This window comes from Hypoxylon trugodes (genome assembly GCF_022578975.1).
Source record: "Hypoxylon trugodes strain CBS 135444 unplaced genomic scaffold F4822scaffold_2, whole genome shotgun sequence".
Lineage (NCBI taxonomy): Eukaryota > Fungi > Ascomycota > Sordariomycetes > Xylariales > Hypoxylaceae > Hypoxylon > Hypoxylon trugodes.
In genome coordinates this window covers 80,076-103,210 of record NW_026250017.1, presented here as the reverse complement: position 1 = coordinate 103,210, position 23,135 = coordinate 80,076, and the positions used below count along the sequence as shown (strand labels likewise).

The 23,135-nt window shown below is 46.6% G+C and overlaps 10 protein-coding genes across 10 annotated transcripts; 5 read left to right on the top strand and 5 right to left on the bottom strand.

Annotated features, from left to right (window-relative positions):
* Positions 1-668: 668 nt before the first annotated feature.
* F4822DRAFT_104895 (uncharacterized protein) lies at positions 669-2,059 on the top strand. The gene is made up of 3 exons (XM_051452370.1): positions 669-1,418; positions 1,476-1,527; positions 1,587-2,059. Exons 1-3 carry the CDS (start codon positions 935-937, stop codon positions 1,846-1,848), a joined length of 798 nt encoding a protein of 265 aa, XP_051317539.1. The 5' UTR covers positions 669-934; the 3' UTR covers positions 1,849-2,059.
* Positions 2,060-2,269: 210 nt separating this feature from the next.
* F4822DRAFT_436001 (putative sugar transporter) lies at positions 2,270-3,953 on the bottom strand (the record flags this gene model as incomplete). Its single annotated transcript, XM_051462259.1, has 4 exons — positions 2,270-2,412; positions 2,467-2,956; positions 3,006-3,760; positions 3,824-3,953. 4 exons carry the CDS (start codon positions 3,951-3,953, stop codon positions 2,270-2,272), a joined length of 1,518 nt encoding a protein of 505 aa, XP_051317538.1.
* Positions 3,954-4,474: 521 nt separating this feature from the next.
* Positions 4,475-6,260, top strand: F4822DRAFT_388379 (uncharacterized protein). Its single transcript, XM_051456888.1, has 4 exons — positions 4,475-4,980; positions 5,165-5,703; positions 5,755-5,847; positions 5,899-6,260. The coding sequence occupies exons 1-4, from the start codon at positions 4,671-4,673 to the stop codon at positions 5,935-5,937; spliced, it is 981 nt and encodes a 326-aa protein (XP_051317537.1). The 5' UTR covers positions 4,475-4,670; the 3' UTR covers positions 5,938-6,260.
* Positions 6,261-6,662: 402 nt separating this feature from the next.
* F4822DRAFT_424984 (FAD-binding domain-containing protein) lies at positions 6,663-8,406 on the top strand (the record flags this gene model as incomplete). The annotated part of the gene is made up of 6 exons (XM_051460258.1): positions 6,663-6,830; positions 6,883-7,099; positions 7,152-7,372; positions 7,477-7,644; positions 7,700-8,076; positions 8,145-8,406. The coding sequence occupies 6 exons, from the start codon at positions 6,663-6,665 to the stop codon at positions 8,404-8,406; spliced, it is 1,413 nt and encodes a 470-aa protein (XP_051317536.1).
* A 39-nt stretch (positions 8,407-8,445) lies between these two features.
* Positions 8,446-9,176, bottom strand: F4822DRAFT_104893 (uncharacterized protein). Its single transcript, XM_051452369.1, has one exon. It carries the CDS (start codon positions 9,066-9,068, stop codon positions 8,733-8,735), a length of 336 nt encoding a protein of 111 aa, XP_051317535.1. The 5' UTR covers positions 9,069-9,176; the 3' UTR covers positions 8,446-8,732.
* A 557-nt stretch (positions 9,177-9,733) lies between these two features.
* Positions 9,734-10,450, bottom strand: F4822DRAFT_424982 (uncharacterized protein; the record flags this gene model as incomplete). The annotated part of the gene is made up of 3 exons (XM_051460257.1): positions 9,734-10,056; positions 10,204-10,273; positions 10,373-10,450. 3 exons carry the CDS (start codon positions 10,448-10,450, stop codon positions 9,734-9,736), a joined length of 471 nt encoding a protein of 156 aa, XP_051317534.1.
* A 764-nt stretch (positions 10,451-11,214) lies between these two features.
* F4822DRAFT_104838 (uncharacterized protein) lies at positions 11,215-12,717 on the bottom strand. The gene is made up of 2 exons (XM_051452368.1): positions 12,288-12,717; positions 11,215-12,234 (listed from the first exon to the last, which is right to left on the bottom strand). The coding sequence occupies exons 1-2, from the start codon at positions 12,620-12,622 to the stop codon at positions 11,298-11,300; spliced, it is 1,272 nt and encodes a 423-aa protein (XP_051317533.1). The 5' UTR covers positions 12,623-12,717; the 3' UTR covers positions 11,215-11,297.
* Positions 12,718-13,408: 691 nt separating this feature from the next.
* F4822DRAFT_388369 (uncharacterized protein) lies at positions 13,409-14,927 on the bottom strand. Its single transcript, XM_051456887.1, has 2 exons — positions 14,674-14,927; positions 13,409-14,519 (listed from the first exon to the last, which is right to left on the bottom strand). The coding sequence occupies exon 2, from the start codon at positions 14,377-14,379 to the stop codon at positions 13,792-13,794; it is 588 nt and encodes a 195-aa protein (XP_051317532.1). The 5' UTR covers positions 14,380-14,519; positions 14,674-14,927; the 3' UTR covers positions 13,409-13,791.
* A 1,633-nt stretch (positions 14,928-16,560) lies between these two features.
* F4822DRAFT_388356 (glycoside hydrolase family 17 protein) lies at positions 16,561-19,976 on the top strand. The gene is made up of 2 exons (XM_051456886.1): positions 16,561-16,583; positions 16,858-19,976. Exon 2 carries the CDS (start codon positions 17,004-17,006, stop codon positions 19,329-19,331), a length of 2,328 nt encoding a protein of 775 aa, XP_051317531.1. The 5' UTR covers positions 16,561-16,583; positions 16,858-17,003; the 3' UTR covers positions 19,332-19,976.
* Positions 19,977-21,565: 1,589 nt separating this feature from the next.
* Positions 21,566-23,094, top strand: F4822DRAFT_104703 (uncharacterized protein). Its single transcript, XM_051452367.1, has 5 exons — positions 21,566-21,799; positions 21,903-21,962; positions 22,043-22,208; positions 22,295-22,712; positions 22,769-23,094. The coding sequence occupies exons 1-5, from the start codon at positions 21,636-21,638 to the stop codon at positions 22,825-22,827; spliced, it is 867 nt and encodes a 288-aa protein (XP_051317530.1). The 5' UTR covers positions 21,566-21,635; the 3' UTR covers positions 22,828-23,094.
* The last annotated feature ends 41 nt before the right edge of the window (positions 23,095-23,135 follow it).

The following is a 23,135-nucleotide window of genomic DNA, read 5'->3' as shown; positions in this document are numbered from 1 at the left end:
TTATTGTTAAGCTAAGGTGATACGAATTCCCATTGGTTCATGGCTGCTTACATTGCGATAGTTTCCCTATATATTCGGTGCGTCTTTCTCAAATAGGGGACACATGAGGCGAAATGTAACCTCGTGATGTTACCACGACTTTCCAGGTAACCGCTTAACCTGTCGACAAGGCGGAAAGCGTGTATGCTGGGATAGGTAGAGTAATATTAGTAATATGTCCATTGGCTAATTCTTCAAAAAGTTGAAAAATTGATTCGATATGTTTGAGTCGTCCTTTCTGATGACGCCATCTTCGCGAGAGTATCATGAGTTGTTCCACTGTTCTTCTAAACAATACGACGATCATTTCTAGTCTCCAAATCTTGCGGTACCTATCCAGAGAGTCAACTAGGGTATTGATCCGTCGGTGACCAAAATATCCATTGAAGATGGTCATTTCCTTGCGGAGCCAAAATCGAAGGGATCCCTTTCTCGACCGCTCCGAAACCTAATGCCATTGAAAATCGATTTACGCACTTGATGATATATCAACTTCGTAACGCACTCACAAATAGTACTTATAGTTATTAATAAGTGTGGATTTTCTCATTGACTTTCCTTCATAAGCTTATTATAGCTGATGGAAATGCCAGAAGCCGATTGGTTGCCTCAAACTACCCCCCTTCCCTCTTCAAGATATGTACCTAGGTATATAAGCATGTCGCTTACGACCGATCTTAATAACAATATTGGCATTAAAGCGAGTAAGACGATAATGGCAGGCTTCCATAAAAGGAAACTCGACGTTGAACTATGAAGATCCACAATATCGCTTAGAACATGACCACCAAGCATGCTTCTACATAAATAAGCCTTCAATTCTTCTCCTGAGTTGAAAATACCATTCCGAAACCAAACACTTCCATCACAGACAAGATTCACACCACCCTTCACCATGAAGACCACCGCTCTCATCAGCTCAGCCCTCCTCTTCGGCGCTAAGAACGTCTTAGCAAACAATGCTATCTCCGACAGCGCATTCTCGCAGAACAGTGGGATTGCTGCCGCCCAAGCTGCTGCTCCGATGTGGTATATGGCCTCCGGAACCTGTATGCCTTCAGCGGCAGAAGATGGCCAGGGCCACCAGACGAACGGTGTAGATACTGACAACTGCAACATCAACAAGTTGGGAAACGGTTGCCCTCCCCAGCCAGCTTGGCAAGGTTCCAACACCTGGTATGGAAATATCCCGGGAGAGCCTTTCGACCATATTCCAACATACTACAACGTTGTGAAATGTGGTAACCAGTGGAAGATCATCTACTACGTATACTTCAAGAAGGATACCGGCCACAAGAGCGATTGGGAAGGAGTTGTGATTGCTTTCAACGACCAAGGTGGTGGAAGCTGGACCCGATCTGACATGGGCATGGAGCAAGGTACGTAACTTTCCAGTTAGTCCCGTCTATACATAGATCACTAACATGGTATTGTAGACGGAAGTCACCCATGGATCAACTGGGGTGATATCAACGACACGTTTGACGGGTGAGTATCCTCCAAGCTCGTCTAACTGAGTTAAATGGAATACTAATCTTGAGGCTTAGCGATGACGATTGGCCGAACTGGGGCCAGAAAAACAGAGACCACGCGAAGGTCTACTTTGGAAAATGGCACCACTCCGCGCACACTGATTGGCACACAACCACTTTCAAGAACACTTGCCCTCCTAACTCTGCTAACGACTTCCGCAACTCCGACTACCAGTTTTGGTCTCGAGACAATTTGCGCCATGTCTCGGTCCTTAACCCTAGCTGGGACTGGGGCAAGGCTGGTTCGCCAGTTAACATCGATGTCTGCTCGTTCTAGACTACGAAAAGGAGCACTGCTTTAATAGATCAAGATTGGAGGAGCAGCAATGGAGGCTTAACTATCGAGTTGGGAGATCTACTGTCATTCCCATGCCACTGAGCCTCTTGAGTATATAGGCCTTGTCCATTCTCATCATCGCCGTTATCTAGCCCCTATTTTCATTCCCTGACCTGCCCCATGTATATAGACTTCACTCCACACCCTTAGATACTTAGCTAGAAAGACTGCTTCAACAGCTGCCCTACTTAGCTAATCGAGAAACTACCCCAATTCGCTGTGCCATTTATCCTAGGTGCAGAGAGGGACTTATAGATGCTGACTTATCTTCTACGGTTGTACCAGTAAGAGGTAGTCATTTATGCTAGGATAAGCCAACTTAGGTTGCCGCGACGAGGCCATGTTGACACGAAACCGAAGTTCAGCTACCTTCATCTCTAGTAGTCTCCTCAATATGGACGACTCCCCCTTTACCATCAACCTCTACCCCACTCCTCCTCGCCAATGTGCTTTCAATACCGAAAAGCGCAGACATCTCCTCTAGTGTCTTGCCTCTCGTTTCCACTAAAAAGATGTTAGTATTAGGTCTAGAAGAAGGTGAACTCATTCTATGCTTACCCATTGCGTATCGCACAAACACAAATGCTACCACACAGATGCAAGAGTAGATGATGTAGAGACCCCAGCCAATAGCTGATGCGATAGGGGGGCTCGCCTGCGCAACCACGTAGCAACTAAGCCATAGGCTCGCAGTCGAGAGCGCGTTACCCTTTGCCCTGTACATGACCGGGAAAATCTCTGTAGCATAAGTCCAACTTCCGACTCCCCAACTTATGTTGAAGAATACGTAGAACAAGTAGGGGAAAGCGACAATTGCGTAGTTCCCATTGTCCCCAGGGTGACCTTCAGCGTGCCATTGTAGGACAGTTATGCCTATCATCGCACAGCACATTCCACAAAGTCCTATCTGCAACCATACCTTGCGGCCCAGGCGGTCGAACAAGAAGATGGGGATCCAAGCGAAGACGAATAAGACAATGCCGACACCTCCCGTAGCGAGATTCGCGGTCTTGGGGTCGGTGATCCCTCCACGTTCGAAGAGTGATGGCTAATAATTCTCAGTATGAGAACACTGATAGAGGAAGTGGGATGCTTACGGTGTAGTAAAGAATTGAATTGGTCCCCGTAATTTGCTGGAAGAATTGCACACCCATTGCGAGTAGCGTGACTCGTAACACTGGCGGCTTGAACATGTCGCCCCATGTCGCTGTAGTCACGGCCTTTTCGAATGCGACTTCTTCAGCTATTTCAGCCATTTGTCGATCAGCAGCCTCATCACCATGAAGTCGAGCAAGTACTTCGCGAGCGCATTGGTGTCTATCTTGCTGCACCAGCCAGCGGGGGCTGGGCGGTACCCAGTACCAACAACCAATTGCTAAAACGACCGCTGGGATAACTTGGATGGCAAGCGGAATGCGCCACCAGTCTGGAGTCTCCAGAAAGTTGAATCCATAATTCAACCAGAAAGCTACTAATTCACCAAAGCACAGAATCATTTGCTCAATTCCAATAATTCGGCCTCTAAGCTTGGCTGGAGCGATCTCAGAAACGTAGAGAGGAACACCACCAGCGCATGTGCCAACACCATATCCTAAAATTACTCGTCCAATTGTAATTGAAGTGATGTTATAGGATGCAGATTGTAGTACAGCGCCGACGACGAAAACAGCACATGCGATGGATAATGTCCGTTCGCGACCGCAGTAGTCGGCAAGGAATCCGATAGACAGTGCGCCTATCAAACATCCAATATCGTAGAGTGAGACTACCGCTCCGGTAACCCAACTGTTGGCCGGCCTCATTAAGGAGTTCCACCTAGCATCCGCTACGATAACGCCCATAACTCCTTGGTCTATTTATGCCCATCGCAATTAGCCTGCGGCTGATGAGTATATTCGGTGCGCCTGAGACTTACCATAGCCAAACAGCAATGCGCCAATGGAGACGAAGGCAGTGAGAAGATAAACATAGCGAAGATTCGCAGAGCGAGTTCCTACTTCGCCGGCCGCCCGACGAATCGGCTTAGTCTGTTTGATGTCGAGCATTTTCAAGGTCTTGGATGCGCCTTTCTAAAGCATAGCGTCGCGAAAAAAAGAGGGAAAAACAAGAAAACTAGTCAAACAAGAGAAAAGAACTATTATATACTCGAAGGTATTTGACAAGGATTACTCCTAAGGGAAAGGGCTTTGCAAGGTAACAAGCGAAGAGATTATCATCTACACCTTGACTCCATGCTAGGTAATCATGGCTATAGCAGTGGAGAACAGAAGCCCCCCCGCCGACTTTGTGGGGGATATGGGGAAGATGCAAGAATTGATCTGGGGTGCTGATCAAAAGAGCTAAATTCCCCGGTAATGATGCTTGACTTACATCCCAATTCTGCTAAGATCAGCGTCCAGTCGAGTATTTTCGCCATATCAAAGCGCCGAAAACTCGAATCCTGACCCCAACGGTAGAACGCCAAGCCAATCAGAAGTCATGATCCTTCACCATTGCCGACAACGGCAGGCTATCGGGTAGGTCAACTTCCTGATGGCTCATCGGATATATCCGACTCCTCTTGCCATCGGAAGTTAAGCCGGAACTTGTGTTACCCTGCGGAGTCCATCCAATATTCATCTTTTTTACACACAGGTCTCCCCTATTCTATTTAGGTAGGTGTAGTCTTGCTCATATCGCATCGAAAGAACCGGCCTTCAATATAAATACAGACTTTTTTATCAACGAGAATTATACACTTTTTTATCTATCTACGTGTAATCATGCCGCATGCTGCAACGCCACCACCCCCTTCAACTCCTCTTTACGTCAACGATGGCTTGTTCGATGAAGACCAAGTCGGCTTCCTCCGACCTTCGTCCCCATCCGAACCCCTAGACGACCTCCGTCAGCGCTTCGAGCGGGATGGCTATCTGTTTCTGAAGGGCCTCATCCCTCGCGATGATGTCCTCAAAGCCAGAGAAGCTTATTTTAATCTTTTAGCCCCCAGCGGAGTTCTTGCTCCGGGGACACTCCCGGTTGAGGGTGTATTTGACGGTAACAAGGACAAGTTGGACTTCCCGGGAATGGTACGTAACCCGAATTAACTGATTCAACTTCTTATTATCCATTGCTAACACCATCATCGTCAGTGCGTAATATTTTAATATTTCGTAACGTACTTCGTGGATGTTGTGCATTCTTGATTGATCGCCAAGACCCATTGGTATCAAGACACCTCACATAGGCTATGAAAAGCTGATGTTCAATAGAGGAGCTGGCTCTACAGATGGCAATGGGCGCCCGCGTGGTGGCATTTTCGTCGACCTCGCTCTGCAAGCCCACGCAGAGCCCTGGTATAAGGACGAGTTCTGCAAACATCCGGCATTGCGCTCCTTCATCGCCAGTCTCACGGGGTGGGGAGAAAATACTCTCGGCCTGACTAGGTCCCTCCTAAGAAACAACACCCCACACAATAAAGCAATTGGCGTGCATTATGACCAGATCTTCCTCCGTCACGGCGAAGATACTAGCATGACTGCATGGGTGCCCATGGGCGATATTTCCTTAGATGGTGGTGGCTTGATCTACTTGGAGAATGGGCACACGCTTGGCCGGGAGTTGGAGAAGGATTTCTATGACCGAGCTAAGCAGACAGGACTGACAGAGGCTGAGGCGAAGGACGCATTCAATAAGAACATGATGAGCGGGGGCTTACTGGCAGACGGTCCAAAAGATTTCGGTAAAGTATACGGACGGAGATGGCTGGTTACGGACTATGAGGCCGGCGATGTCGTGCTGCACACGCCTTATACGGTAAGACTTTGACTCTAGGATTGAGAAAGTCCTAGCTGACGATCATGATAGATCCATGCTTCGACAATCAACAAAGATCCGAAGAATGTTATTCGGCTCGGTACGGACTTAAGATTTGTCAACTCATCTAGGCCGTATGATACAGTTAGTACGATAATCCTCCTTAGGCAAGCATTTTACTAATCGTTCCAATAGCGATGGGTCAATATTTACACCTTTGGGGATGGTGTATAGTATAGAGTAGTCGTAGTTACCTAGGTACGGATTAACCGAACACATTATTTCCTTAACTCCGGGGCGTCGTGCGAGTGTCATATATCCACCCAACTGGTTTATGAGATACAAGACCCAATCAGAACAGAGTAAGGCAACTATTAGCAACTACATCCCGGTTTAATTAGTTAATGTACTGCACATGGCAAAAGTACCTAGGTGCCAGGTGCTTACGCCAACCTCAAGTTTTATCTTCATAATAATCGCTTGAAGGAGTATAGTGTAGGAAGGTGTGTCGACCCTAGGAGATAATAGGCTCTCCAAGAACACTAAAGAATATACTGTTGGTTAATATGAACGAGCAGTAATCAGTAGTTCACCGCCATAAAACTGCTATACTCAAGTGGAACTCGCTGATCACTACGTCTACTGGCTACAAGGGTGCGATGTTACGAGAGAAACCCAACACATAATCGCATACACACCAAGAGTGCTTCGCCTTATACACACAGCAAGTACCTGGGTAACCAACTAGAACCACTTTAGAGATGTCAAAAAGAGGAGCCTACTAGGATTGAAGTGGTCTGGTTCCCGCGGAGGCCCGAACCACCATAAGCCAAACTTGAATCCTTTCGCGATCCACTCTTTGCTCTAATCATGGTCGCATCGATTTTAGTACTTAAAGGTAACTCCGGGAGGTGTTGGTGCTGGGGGAACATAGTTGAAAATCATTCCATCAATTCACGATGACGAGCCCCTCGTTCTTAAAAGATGTGCAATGGCCTGCTGGAACTCTAGTCCATTATCCGGAATCCGAGGCCTTCACCAATTCGACAGCACGATGGTCGATATACAAGGCCCCTAGCTTCGCGGCTGTCATTTCACCCCCGGATGAAGAGTCTCTAGTTAGTATTGTAAGGATACCAAGCATAACTATCAAAGATACCAAATAATAACTTGTCATAGGTAAAAGTAGCTAGGGCTGCGAAGATACCCTTCCTGGCTACATCAGGCCGTCACGGATATGGGACGTCGCTCAGCAGGCTGCAGAATGGGTTAGCTATCGACCTTAGCAAGCTGAAATCAGTTAAGATTGATAAAGACTCTTCAACTCTGACGATCGGTGGTGGGGTCCAAAATTGCGATGTGATGGAACCTATTCATGAGGCGGGATATCAACTCCGTATTTCCAAACTATTTTCCGATTTCATTGGAAGTTAACTGACAATTTGAAGCCATTGGTACTAGCACACAGGTTGGGTTGGTCGGTGCAACGCTCGGTGGTGGCATCGGAGCCTATCAAGGTCTCTTCGGCTTAATTACCGATTCGCTTCTTTCAGTGAGACTCGTAACGGCGGATGGCGACGTTGTTGAAGTGTCGGAAAACTCGAACTCGGATCTATTCTGGGGTATTCGCGGCGCCGGATGTAACTTCGGCATTATCACCTCTGCAACGGTATGGAAGCATCACGTCTTGAACCATGGCCACTCGAGCCTCCCTTTTTTTACACGGTCCGATTCAATTGGGAATTTATGACTAATATGCACTTCCACGTATAGTACCGGCTTCATAAACCTGTCAATGCCGCGCAAGTTATGACAGCTGATGTGATCTATCCGGGTAGTATGAAGTCGGCATATTTCGATGTTTTGAGAACATTCGAAAATAATGTGCCAGCAGAACTGGCTATAGTCCCTGTGATTTCATGGGATGCGGCCTCCAATGCGGTATGTACCAGGCGTTTATTGAATGAGTTCGTTGGGATATTGACCACGATTGAAGACTCAAATCATCTCCACGTTCGTCTACAGCGGTCCAGAATCTAAGGGCCGCGAGGTTCTTGCGCCATTCCTCGACCTCAACCCTCCTGTTGTTCGGCTAAGCGTCGTTCCGTTCCATCAGATGCCATATGCAGTGATTTTCGGCATGATATCTACCCTTGAAACCCCAGGCGGCATCCACGACATATTCACTGTCAACGTTCGTAAATTCTCTATTGACACATTCAACTCGGCTTTTGAGAAATTTGATGCGTTCTATAAGGCCAATCCAGATGGACGCTTGAGTGTCGGGATATTCGAGATTTTCCCTACGCAAGCCGTGGCTGCTGTACCAGACGATGCGACGGCATATCCTTGGAGAGATGCGAAAGGCAACTTGTATGTGGACACTTTATGCAACAGTCATAGTTTTGAAAGATACGAACTAACGCGCATTCGCCACGTAGCATGTTCCAAATGATGTGGACGGGTTTAGATAATCCTGTTGAAGAAGCGGCGAATGCTCTTGGTCGGGAGTTGCGCCAAGATTTCGCGGCGACGTCAGGATATGACGACCTATCGGTATACGTGAGCTATGCCTATGGCGACGAGACACGAGAACAAATATTTCGCAAGGATAAGCTACCCCGCCTAGTAGCCCTAAAGAAGAAATGGGATCCGGATAACGTCTTCAGTTATAACAACCAGTTGCCGACGAGGTATCCATAAGTAGGTACCTAGGTAGTTACTGGCTCCTTACGGATGATGTCGACTGGGAATCATACTAGCAGCTCATAGAGTAAAAGGTTGAATGAATGAATGCCGCTATTTTGGCATAACTAGCAAAATTTCGAAGATATTATCCTGTAACGAATTGGTGCATATATTCGTAGTATACTTAGGTACAGTAATAGTGTACATAACACAAAGCACTTGATGTACCTAAGTCGAGTCGCGAATTGGCTTCTATTTACGCCATCGAAGCGGGCGAGGCTGGAGATTATCTGAATACCGCTTAAATCCTTCACAATCTCCCGTCAGTTCTTAAATGGTGTTTAAATGCTCCTTTGTAGCCCATTACCCGTTGCTGTAGGGGCTGGTGCGTTAGGTTCGCCGGTTGTAGCGGAATGATGTGTCGAAGCAGGCCGTTCTGCATCGGAAACTCCTTTGCGTTCCCATTCTCGTCGTGCCAACATATCATCTACATTTCGAACGTCTTGTTTCCCTTTTTCTGCAATAGTTCTGTTCTTTAACTGAGATGATTGGGTCTCCGGGTGATTCTTGTTGTCGAATGCTTGGTCGGTGGCATCGAGTACTTCCCCGCGGATCGCGTCTCCCACGCCGCGGATACCTTTGATGCCGGTCTTGACGTCTTCGACAATTTTCGACATGATTGTAATTAAATTAGAGTTGAAAGGATTGATAAATTTCTTTCCGTGAGCTTAATGAGTACATAAAGAGAAGAGAATGGTGATAAATATATAAACGGCAAAGATAATGGTGAGTGATGTATGACGTATTATGCATGTCATTCTGATCTTTTAGGGTGCCCCACGTAGCTACCCGCCTAGAAAATAGGCATGCGGGGTACTTGGATAGGCGGGACAGGCAGGTAGACAGGTACCTATCGCATCGTAGATTCCTTGGGTTTCCAAGGTTCTAAACCATAGATTCTACTACCTAGATCTGATGTCATGATTGGTCAAAACTATAATGGCCATGTGGGATGGTTACCGTAGGTGTGGTTACGACCCCCGAAAAAAAGTGGAAAGTTCATTAAGTGCCGGAACTTACGCCTCGACGCATTAGTTAGACAATTAGACAATATCACCATTCTTCACTTAAGGATGCATGTATGAAAAGAAGACTTTTTAAAAAGAGATCCCCTGTGATTTTTCCTGTGATTGTAATCAATCAACTACTTGTGCCTAGTTCATCGCAAACCATCCATACGATATAGATCAAAGGAAAGTCGAGTTCTCATCCCGAATAACCACTGTAAATCCGCCTCAATACGCCATTCTGTCTGCAAGTATGAGGCTATGTAGGCATAACCTTAGTCGACAACACCCTCACCATCATCCTCTTCTTCCTCCCCCCCCTCTTCCTTCATGGCAGCAACTGGCTTCTTAGCCTCAGAGGCTTCGTTCTTGACGGAGGCTTTGGCAGCGGTAGACTTCTTGCCACGGGTTCGCTTAGGAGGACTAGCGGGGGCGGCGGCGTCACTATCGTCGCCGGTGGTGTCGCCAGCCTTTCTCTTGCGGGGTGTCTTGGGCTTAGCCTTGGGAGCTCGCTTGGCAGGAGCCTTGGTGGGGGTAGAAGTACTCTCGCCATTGTCGTCACCCTCGGCCGTGGAAGCAGCGATCTTCTTGCGTACACCTGTCGAGTATGTTAGAATAATATGATTCCGTACTCGTCAGTAGCCTGCCTAATATTTGGCAAGCATAGTATGATACGATATGGCGGTTAAGCATGCAACGCGATAGACATATGATGTATTATTGATACGGAGGAGTATTAACTTACTACTAAGGACGTTACTGACGCTCTTGGGATTGGTGTATCCCGTAAGCTTGGCAAGCTTCTCAAGATCAATCTACGAGAAGAGAATTAGAATATTGTCGCCAAAAAAAAAAAAAAAAAAAAAAAGGCCATTAATCGTTTAGGTGGAAGATAGAGGTCATTAGATACGTACCTCAGGGTTGGTCTTGAAGCACTTCCAGGCCATAGCGAGAACCTGGGTCTCCTTCTCGGTAATATCCTTGGGCGCCATCGTAATAGTAGAGATTGGTCGAGACGAAAAATTGGGATCTAAAGATTGCGGATATTAGAGCGGTGTGTTCCAGGTTTAGAAAATAAAAATAGAAGAGTAGATTCTATTTTGATTTTATCAATACGGGAGGAAAATGTTTACAGGCAGGAGAGTAGGTAGGAAAAAAAGGTGGGTGACGATTTGTGTGTAGGTACAATTTGGGAAGAACCAAGTGTAGCAGGGTAGGTACTTACCTCGTGGAAAGGTATACGCGCTGAAACTATTTTATGGTTATGGTAAGGACAGAGAATGTTTAAGGAAGGAATAATAGAAAGTTGAAATCTACTCGGTCAATGTGATGGATATGCTTTTTTTTTTTTTTTTTTGAAATGTCTGGTTTCTATGGCGTTCGTGAGTTGACCGTGAATTGTTGAACGTGATAGGGCGAGTTTCTATGGGCAACAACGCGGTTATTAATCCCTGTCAGTTAAACTATTCACCACCTATCAGTTGTTCCCCTCATACAACCCGCACTTGATCAACACAGAAAATGCAAAGGTAGGCCATCAAGTATTAGAAAATATAGGCTGGACTTCTAGCCTTCTTAATATCCATTACTACCTGAATGTCCAGGTATTTACCATGTTAGTTAGACAAACGATACAATGTAAAAATACCAAACCCTCTATAGGTATCTTATGAGTTTGTATTTCATCTTGATTTTAGGAGCATTACCCTAGCACCTAGGTATTCCTTGCATCGTGACTCCAAGGCCGTGGCATCACACCTGCAATGCGCATCTTGGTTATCCCTGCTAAACACCGTTTATGAGTTTTTTTCTTGCTCGCCAACATCGAAACTTGCCCATTTATTGTATTTGTTGAATTTGTTGCATTCTCGTTCGTAATCGTTGTTCTTCCTCATCAAGTTCTGCCAACTCCATCAACCGCGTTCTTCTCGCTTCTAACTTCGCTTGCTCGGCTATTAAATATGCCATTTCCTGTTGTGTTTGGGAACTCTCCGTACCGGCTACAGACCTAGAAATTCCTGCGGTTCCAGACATCTCGGCGGCTGTCGGGGCACTGGTAACTGAATTATGGCCACCAGGAGGTATAGTAGCGGAGAAATCGACACCGGGACTGGCTTGCGACGATGGCGATTTACCTGAAAATGTGGGATCCTGTAGGCGCACGAACCCCACTACAGAAGGTGTTCCTTGACTTTGGGTTAGGTGAGATCCCCTGACTGCAGTATCACCTAATTCGGTAGGCTGGGGGACGGGAGAGTAATAGACCACAGCGCCAGTTTTTGGGTCGATATATGATGCGTATCCTGAATACGGAGATTGGGGATACCCTTGGCCTTGCTGTCCCGGACCTGACATCGGTGGATACTGGTGGGCTGAAGGTTGTGGCATAGCCGGCGACTGCCCGACGGCACCTGAGCCATCCGCTCGCTTTCTACGATATCGCAAGATGAAGAAGATCGCCAATCCAATACCCAAAAGACCAAGCAAGCCGACACCGACACCAATTCCAACTTGAGCACCGGTAGATAACCCGTTCTCGCCATCTTCTGAGTCTGACGATATTACCGTTACTGTTGCGCTAGATGATGATTCGGTCCTCGTCGTGCCACTATGAACTGCCGAAGTTCCCGCGAGTATTAAACCAGGCGTCAAGGGATGCGTCTCTAGGATGGAAAGGTCGCTCTCGGCCCATCTTATTTGAATCATCACTTGTGCATATGATAAATCGGTGTTTGTCGCATAGTAATTCCATTCATCTGGGGCGCAGGAATAATCGCTATATACAATTAGGTATTGTTGAAACAATATGGACTACCATCAACTACATACCTCATGACACAAAGCACAGCAGTTTCGGTAGACTCGACGGGTGGACCCTGGCCGTAACGCGAACAACCGATCGTAAATCCACTCGGACAGATAGCAGGTGAGTAATAGTACGTTTCGAAGTAACTCGCATACCCAGGCGGAGCGCATTTCGTATGTGACGTCCAAAACAGATCGATATCGGTCGTAGAACGAGTGGAAACTGGAAAACAGCCTTCCGAAGCTGTCCATACGGTAGTTAGTGCAGCGACGGGAGGGGTTCCATCATGATCGAGAGAGGTTGCTCGCACCGCGAGGGCCGTCGGCATAGCGGTTATAGTAAGTGGTGCGAGTCCCATTGTTGTTCTGATTATTGATCTAAATAAATGAGTGACAGTCTACAATTTAGCGGCTCGAAAAGTATTTGACCTGACAATCTTTCCACACACCCGTGTCACGGAAATAACTCAGACTGCCAGTCACAAAAGGAGGGAACTAAGGATAAGAAGGGGTGAAGGAAGATAGATATGACCCCTATACACACATCGCATGACTCCCAAAGGTAATTCTCTCTCATTTGACCTTTTCTATCACCTCACCGTCCCAAGATCATCTAGCGGAGTCTCATCAGAGCGCCCAAGGCTCGTGTTCTCTTGGCGTATAACCATGATAGAATTGGAACCAATGGCGATGATACTAAAACACAAGGGTAGGGCTCAATGTAGCTGCAAAGGTACTTTCTTCCTTGCACTAAACTTCGAATTTGGGTTAGCCATGCTTGGGACGTTGACGCGCCTTGTAGCTCATCTCAATTCGTCAGGGATCTTAAGAGTCTAGAATGTTGAGAAATTTTCAGGTTCTAGGCAGGGCAGGCAGGGGTAGCATTTCAGCTCGAAACCGAAGCACGAAATTAAGCGAGACGGGCGAGAGAGTGGGGATCATCGTCAAGATCATCTCAGCTTCGGAAAATTAAAGCTGCTTACTCTATCGTGATGGCGAGTCTTATGTCTGAAGGTATTTGAATGACTAGTCGTACCTTCAGATACAAGTCTGCTCGAGATACTATCCAAGCAGACCTTGGTAGATGGCATTGTGACGACTTGTATAGGTAGAAAACTGGTCATCGTTCTTTGTATTGACAAGCTTGGCCTTTCTGTAGGGCTCGAGAGGGACCAGACTGCCAGATTAGCGAGTGTAAGCACCTATATATATGGGTAATAAGTACCCATCACCGCCGCAAAATTGGGGAACTCTGTCGCATCTTCAGCTGTAGGAGCACCAACAGTTTTTATCCCATATCTCTGCAGGTTGCACAAGTCCCTGATTTAGTTTACCATATTGATCTTATTTCGACTATTAGGTATAAGTAATAGATCCTCGTGGAGATCATTAATTCTACCAAACAACGCGCACCATCCCGACTTTGTGCCCGATTAGTATATAAATAGAGATTTAACCCGACTGCTGTTAGACGTATCGGTTCCCTCTATTCTTCCGCCCATTCCCTCAATTGCAACTCTTGCTTGCTTTATTTGGGTTTCCCGGATTGTGTGTAATCGTAGGCGCGCTCAGGTACCTTGCGCTCCGCTGCGACTTCCTCCGCGCTGGCTGGGATGCGCTCCGACGCCGAAGGGTAATCGACGCTTCCCTTACCTCTTGTGCCTTTCTCTACTCCCTCGGGTAGATCAGCCCCCTTCTGACGGACAGTGTCGCCCACGCTGGCCCCAACGCCTTCCAGGCCAGCATGCTCCTTCTTTCGTCGTCCTTGATTGTCACCATGTAACTCCGCCCCCGTTTGTCCCTGAATTGGCTTACCCAAGCCAGTATGGACTGCTTGGGACGTGGTTCCGCCAAGTGTATCAGTGGGATTGGTTAATCGTTGGGCTTCGACATTTGGAGCCTCAGCCGGAGTTTCGCCTTCGGGTCGCGGTTGAAACGTGTGTTCCCGTGGAGCAGTACCCGGAGCGTGCTGTTCTATGTGAAATTCTGGGACGGCCTCATTGCCAACCTTGACACCAGGCTTATGGCCGGTAGTGGTCAGGGGCTCTGAGGGTGGCACGCGGCTATGAAATTCGCCCTGGTGGGCCATGGATTCGGTGTTTCTAGTTGCTGACATTGTAATGTTTTTCTAGCTGTTGTATTTGAATGGTCGGTGCAGCGAGTAGATTTACTATACAACTAAGACCAATTGGTTGAAGAGACGAGTTGATAGTGTATAGGTAGGAAATAAGAAACGAATTTGCTTAGACTTGAAAGCTATATATCAATTCGACCGTCAGACTTCGCCTTTCTATGATGTCAAATGGAATCCAGGAACGAAATGGAATCGAAGCAATAAAGATAGGATTTCGCGAGTTGACGTCACAAATCTGCAATAAGGAGAAGAAAGGGGAAATAGATAAACTCTGACTTATGGGACGTGTGATACGTTATTGCGTTTGCACCTTCCACTGCGCTTCTGTTTTTGACGTGATGACAACATCATCGGAGGTTTTGCTGCGGGCTGCCGTGTTGTATCTACGATCGGTCGACTTGTGTTACCATCCATTATCACGGAGTTGTAGGCATTCTTATGCTCCTGTCTGTATGGTCGACGTTGATACGCACATACGAAATAAAATATATAATTAATCCGCAATTAAGAATTTTGTCTGTTCGAGTTTGCTTTAATAGTATGCAGAATTAATAGGGTACATGTTTATATAGTAGGTGTAGGTACTGACGTCATCCATGGGAATGGCTACAGGTACGTACTGTGAATAGGGCTGATTATCGCAATGCGACGTCAACTTGCCAGCTTGGCTTCAGAATGATACCCCTCCAAGGATCTTAATTGTAAACCCAATGTAAATGTAAATAAACCGAGTTCTACGACTCCGATCTTTGGGGAATGTGAAGGGGAGTGTCTAATGGAAGATTGAGTGCCCTTTAATTCTGGTTGCCCTGTGCAAATGCAGAGAAAGATACGGTTGATCAGCCAACCACCGATCTACAATTAATCGCGGCTAGCATTATCAACTCTAGATTGGAGCCTTTAAACTTTTAATGCTTTGGCTTAATGGTAATTGTTGGGAAGTTAAGGAAGACCTAGACTTAGTTTATAAAAACAATATCGATGCATATACCAACGTAAAGAGATATATATATTTGATATCGCTATATACAAGCTTCTTTCAAGAGGAAATTGTCCGTTGGATTCAAGTACCTTGGCCTATATTTCTCACTATCCTCGGCTGTTTCAGGTCGCTTGCTACCTGCTAGTAATGGCATTGGCGGGTCGATCGGCGGTTGCTGGGCCGAATCGTGGTGGATACCCTGAAAGATGAGCCAATCAACTCCAACTGCATCTTGAACACGCCTAACTGTATATGTTAGGAGCTAAAGCTTAATTTGGTTAGAATTGGCTGTTGTATCGTGATTTCATGGTATTGTGTACCCCACACGCAGGAACCGGACAGGGGTTCTGGTAGGCTTTGTAGGCTACTCCGGCGATTTGGTCAGCTTTCTTGTAGAGGGGAAAAGCAAAAGTTGGAGGTGCTGCCGTCAGCGCCTACACAATACGAATAATCTACCTACAGTACCTAGATAGGTAGGTACTTCTAGGTAGGCGCTATGTAAATACGAGACCATCCTACAAACTTGGAAACGTTACAATTACCATGCCTATTTCCTGCTATTTCCTTCACTACTTGCTTACGAATGTGGATATATCACCTGGATTATTCTCTCTAATTTATTTACCTAGTTACATTTGCACAATTTATGTGCGACAAGAGAATTATAGTAGAACCGACGGCGCATGTTACTGACGACAGAGCCTCCACCGGATCACTTGGCACAGCCTCGGAGGTTCATCACCTGTTTACATATGAATGGATGAGAGAAAAAATTAAAGGTAGCAAGGGGGGTTAGATTGATTGTTCAGTGGTTAAGACCGGTGCGCCGGGTATCTACCTCATCTATCTATTTCTAGATTAGGTTTGGATCTGCATTAGTCTCAAACGCTCAGCATTCCCACATCGTCCCTCATCGCTCGTTGTTCGGACTACTTGCTGCATAACAAACCACCACTACCTATTATCATTCTCAGCTTTTACATCGAAATTGTTTAGTCCCTTCTTCGGCCAACTTAGTGTGCTTTACTGCCACTACCGCTAAAAGCAAACTTGGTCAACACTATATACCTACACTACGGAAACTGAACCTGGTATGTAACGAAGCTCAGCCCATCCCATCCCATCGTATGTATATATCACTTCCTCGTATTGGATTTACTAACTTCTCACATACACATACGTATGTAGTTTAAGGGAATTCCAGGTATGTAAGAGAGGATACATACATTTTCAGTATATGTTTATACCAAATGTTTATTCTTCACGTTTATGTTTATGCCAATGTTAAACATACCATATTACATCACATCGCATCATTTTACCTTTCCAATTAACCAGGTACTCCATGCAATTGCCTACATCCACATCCACATCTACATATTATCTACATCTACATCCTATGTATCCATATATCTATTTACGTACCAATTGTTCGTATTCTTTGGCTCTTTCTGTACTTCTTGGTCTAACATGTGTAGCCCGTTACTGACCCACATCCAATACAGTTCATACAAAGTAGTGGTTACCTAAAATCGGTCCCTTCTTCAAAGTCCCAGGTCCTTGTTTAAGGGGGGTCCCCTGCCTCCTTTCACCTTTGTCCCCCCCCTTCTCAGCCTCTGAAACCATGAGCCGACGCTACTCCTTCGACTCTGACCCGGGCGAACGCGCCCCCCTCGACAACTCAAACATCCCATACTCTCACCAAGCGCATTCGAGTCAACAGTACAATTCTCCTTCCCATTCTACCACATCACCAACCCGACAACCTCCTTTCTACCAAGACGACCCATCATCGTCCTCCGAATCGTATCGACATCCAACACTTCCCTCGCCCACGAGAGCAGCACCGCCAAGTCACCCCGGTGCCCACCCCGACTCAGCATTTAATAGGTTACGCCAGAATAGAAGATATAGTGGAGGTGCCGGAAGGTTTGCTACAGCCGCTGGAGTTGGAGCCGAAGGTATCTATACTACAGCCGAGGAGTCGTCTTCTTCGGGGCCTATCCCACCACCCCATCAAGAGAATAGTATATCTACTTGGGGACGCGAGGCCCCCCAGGCTAACGTCACACCTGGTGCCGACAATTTCAGTGAGGCTGCTGCCGGTGGTATGTCAGGTCTCGCCATGAGTGTTGCTGAGAGGAACGCACGCGAAAGCGGCCTGGAAGCCATGAGGCAAACTCAAGATTACCAACACCAGCAATCCCTATCCCCAGCGGCCTATCAACGCCCGCCGCCACCACCACAACAACAACAACAACCCTACGATGACCCTCAAAGTTACGCCTATGATCGTGGCTACGACATGTCGCCGGGTTATGGCCCCGGCCCCAGTCCCTACGGCCAGCCTGGCCATGGATACATTTCATCACCTAACCTGCTCCCCGCTGGAGCAGCAGCCATGTCGCATTCCGGACGAGGGACGCCTACCCGAAGTATGAATAGCTATTCCAGTGATCCATTTCGGGATCCCCACATGGCCTACGGACAAAGGATGGATCCTGGACTTGGCCAGTTCAATCCGAACGATATCGATGATGACGGCGACGAGGGACTAGAATATCGACGCTCTGCTCGCAACAGCATATTGAGCCTTGGTGGTTCCAGCGGTCGAGGCGGTAATGGCGCTGTAGCCGGTGCCGCAGGCGCCGCAGCGGCTGGCGGTGTTATGGGCGGGTTGATGAGTAGAAATCGAAATAGTGGTATCAATTATGACCCAGTACAGAATACTAGTTCAGCGGGTCAGCTCGGCGGTCCAAGTGAGTTTCAGACGGGCGCTCAGTCGGAGAAGCCTTCCGAGTGGTTATCGAGTCAAAAGAGCAGCCGAAAGAAGTGGACATGGTTCATACTAATCGTCGTCGGTCTTCTCATCGCCGGAGGCATAGCAGGAGGCGTTGTCGGTGGAATATTAGCTAACAAGAACAAAAGTAAAAGTAGTAGTAGCGCCGACGGCGTTCAATCGGCCGATTCGGATACTGCTACGAATGGAGATCTAGACATCAATTCGGCCGAGATCAAAGCATTAATGAACAATCCCAACCTACACAAAGTCTTTCCTGGCGTCGACTACACACCCATCAATGTTCAATTTCCGGACTGCCTTAAGAACCCGCCATCTCAGAACAATGTCACCCGAGACGTAGCCGTCCTTTCGCAATTGACCAACACGATTCGACTCTATGGCACCGATTGCAATCAGACCGAAATGACGATTCACGCGCTGAAGCAGTTGAAGCTCGAAGATGACATTAAAATCTGGCTTGGCGTTTGGCAGGACAACAACGACACTACGAACAAACGTCAGCTAAGTAGGATGTGGAATATCTTGGACGAGTATGGGGCCGACCCATTCAAGGGATTGATCATTGGCAACGAGATCCTGTTTCGTAAGCAGATGACGGCCACGGAGCTTAGTGACCTCCTTGATTCGGTGAGGTCTAACTTGACTGATCACAAGTGGAATCTTCCAGTCGCCACCAGCGATCTCGGCGATAATTGGGATTCGCAGCTAGCACAAATTAGCGACTACATCATGGGCAACATTCATCCCTTTTTCGCCGGTGTTAATGCCAAGGATGCTGCCTCTTGGACGTGGTCATTCTGGCACAACAAGGCGGAAGGGTTCTTCAAGACTGACAATGAGAAGAATGTTATCTCCGAGATTGGCTGGCCGACGAAGGGTGGTACGGATTGCGGCGACGATTCTGTTACCGATTGTCCCAATGGATCGGTAGCCGGAATCGACGAGTTGAATACCCTGATGGAGGGCTGGGTCTGTCAAGCTCTCGCGAATGGGACCAACTACTTCTGGTTCGAAATGTTCGATGAACCTTGGAAGATTAGCTTCGATACTCCCGGTAAAGAATGGGAAGACCAATGGGGCATCATGGATGTTAATAGGAACCTGAAGGATGGCGTCAAGATTCCCGACTGTGGAGGCAAGACGGTGTAGACAGCTCCAAGGCTTACTCGGTCTTCGAGCTGGGTTCTTGTCCGAGTGCCATGGATCGTCGATTTTATAATACGCGACAATCAGTATGGGCTACAACATGGTTGGATTAATGCGACACCCTTTTACGGTTTTCTTAAGGACACGAGAACCGATGAATGGTCGTATTTGTAACGTCGACTGTACTAGTATAGCTGAGATTTGTGCGAGACACGATCCCGGAGCAAAGAGGGCTAGTTTTAGTATGAGGGTGTATCGTTCTTGTTTACGGTTATTGGTTTATCGGTATGATTCCCGGCGCTAAGGGGCCAAGCGACTAAAGCATTAGAACATGAACGGAAGACATGGCTAAGTGGTAGAGATGACACGACGGAAGCACATTAATAGCATTACGGCATATTACACCTCTATTATTCTCTGGAGTTTTGGGAGGCCCTTGGTTTTGTATATATTATGATGGGCGCGTTAAAAGTCCAACGTACAGACTATTAGATAGGCCGGGCGAGTCCCTCTTCCTACTTATAATAGGCGGATGGGTACCGCGCCCGGAATTGGATTGGATTGACCTTACTAATCGTGGACTTGTCCATTGTATTACATACCTGGGTAGGCAGGTATATGGTGAATCCAGATGTTTATATCGTGCCATATTTTAGATTGAAGAATTACCTAGGTATGGCTTAACGCCATCGGAACATCGCACCTAATGCTATTAAATATACGAATAGTGGGACAGTATTTCCATATAACGCTCTATGGGTGGCCATACATATTTTTATCTACGAAACATGGTCAACACCAATTATAGTACACGATACCTTCACATATGACAATTTATACATTAGAGCCATTAAAAGGCATAATATTTAAAAATTTTATTTAAAGCATTCTACCTTACCCTTTAGCATGATAGGGTTGGTTGTGTCTTGAGCCTTCCCTATAATTACGAGGGTTCTTACTTGAGGTGACTCGAGCTCGAGTGGTCTACGAAGGTCACGTAAAACTATGCAGAATTAAGTGCAGTGCTTCTTAAGATACTCCAGTGACGCCAATTCCTCTGCCTTAATGGTATTGTATCCTTCGTTAATACGGCTCCGTAGTGCTGCTTTAGCTTCATCTACGTTTTCCGTAGGTGGAATAACAAACCTCTTACGCTTCTCTAGAAACGGTAGTTGGTTGCGATCTGATTTTCGCTGCGAACTCGGCTGCGACTCGTTATCGCCGAATTCGGCACTGAGATACGGGTTCTGGGTGAATTCAGCGTACGAACTCGGGCTACATACTCCCGGGGGTGGATTCTGGTCGGAGGGGTCCGAAGCAGTGTGAGCTTCACCATCCTCGTCGCCGTAGTTGGAAGTTGTGTCTTCGTCATCACCATCGTTGCTATGATGCTTACCGCTGACTTGCTTCTCTTTTTGTGAGGGAACTGTACCCGCCTTGGTGGCCTCAGTTGTAAGTCCTCGCCGGCTAGCCATACGTCGAAGCTCGGACTTGCCCATAGCACTAGCGAAGCTATGGCTTTTATTCGCGCTTGGGCGTGGAGAGGTGGAGGAATCTGTGAAGGAAGACATTTCGAGTCGCGGGAGAGGTTGATTGCCTAATCTGGGGAGTTACGATTTCAGGGTGGCCAGGCTATTCAATAGAACTGACGAACCGTATCGATATAAGGACCACAAACCTCTCTCTCTCAAAGAAGACAATTCCAACATATGGTCATATGAAAGTAAGTTAGTCGGCCCACCTGTAGGAAGATCTTACTTCAATATTCAGTTGTAAGCCCGTAGTGTAGAAGAGCTTGACTACAACTAACGGGACAATAGTGAATTGCCTGGTATTTGTATCCAAGCTCGACTGATATGAGAAATGCTATGTAGCTTGACATTGGCATTGTGACGAGACAATGCTAAAAGCAACAAGGCCATCGTACATAAGGCAATAATCATGTATAATAATGGAACAAAGGGAAATAGCAATGACAATTGTGTAGGACGAAAGAATGAGATCTAGAATGTTTAATGTATTGGTGGGGTATAAATGTATAAATGTACAACTGTGTAAAAGTGGCCAGTGACGTCACATGACTTGGCGTCATTCTGGTGTGACCCCAGAATAAAGCATCAACAACGGGAAGGATCGATACGATATGGTTACACAGCATTGTTACCCCATCGTTACTCCGAAAGTTAATGCTGATTATTCCTCCCCCCCTCTTCTCTTTTCCCCCTTCCACTTACAACATCTCACAATTACATGTAACCCTTTACAACTACCTAATCTCCATATCGAAACATATCTCCTAAATCCGAGATGGCTACTCCAACGAGACGCAAACGCAAGACTCATCCTGTCGCACAATACAATGACGATGATGGCGAACTTAATGATTATTTCTATCCAGAGAAACATGAGAGTCCAAGTCCAAGCAAGAAGAAGAAGAAAGAGATCGAGTCTAAGGAAATAAGATTGAGAAGGTCGGATTCCACCTACATTTACCTAATATTAAATTCAATTATATATATATATGTAGCTTAATATCTATTTATACCTATATCGCTAACATTAATTCGCCTCTAGGTTCCGTCCTAAACCACCCCAGGACTTCTACGTCATATATGAGCGAGCAACATCGCAGAGGTTTGTCTTACCCCCTAGTAGTGTCTAATATCTATAAGACAATATTTATAAGTTAGGTGGCTGACTAGACCCCGCTGTAGGTTCTACGTCCTCGGGAGAACTCGTAGTGGGGCGGCTGAATGCCCTGAGGAATCTGTTGAGTTGATAGGTTCTACTGGGAATATCTACGTTGTTCACGTCGCGCAGCAACCTACGTGTACCTGCCCCCACTCCCAGAGTGGCCACCAATGCAAGCATGTCATATACGTTAGTTACTCCCCACAGTTGCATGTAATTAACCGATGCGCTTTGGTCATGCCTAGCTAATTATTTGAATACCTACCTATATATAGGTTTTATCGAGGGTTCTTCGTGCACGCTTTGAGCTTGTTTATCAGCTCGCCTTGCTTACAACCGAGCTTCAAGAGATCTTTGAGAATGCCCCTCCAATCGAGGCAAACTCAAAGACGAAACACGACAAGAACCGAAAACCGATAGAAGGCGACTGCCCCATCTGTTTCACGCCTTTCGAAGATGCCGAGGACATCATTTATTGTCGCGCCACCTGTGGTCAGAATATTCACAAGGAATGCTTCGAGACGTGGGCCGCTACTAAGCGTAAGAGCGGCCATGATCGGGTTACTTGTCCTATGTGCCGAACTACTTGGCAAGGCGACGATGATATGGTCCAGAAGATTAAGAATACAGGCATCATTGGTAGTGATGGCTATGTCAATGTTGCCGACCAACTTGGTATTAGTCGTGTGCGAGGTAAGACCATTTGTATATCTCTGACTACGTCTATAAGCCAAACTAATTTATTATAGATGATAGTACCTACTACTATAGCTCGCGATACGGTGAACGGTATGGAGGCTGGTGGTAATGCGAAGTATCTGTTCAGATATCAGACCAAGATGGCTGAACACGATTATTATCCAATATTCCGGAATCCGTCCTAGGTTTTCGCCGGCTCTTTCTTCATTGATTTTGCACTGAGTCTTCGGCCTATCATTGCGTCGACAGAAACTGCCATGCACGACATTACCTGGTATCGTATTTTTCAAACAAACGTCCGCGGTCTACCCATCTTGTCGCAATGTTCAGCGGGATGTCAAACCTCACCAAAAATTATGAAATGTGGCTTCATTATTAACATATAGAATCGGTTACATTCATTACTATTCGATGTTC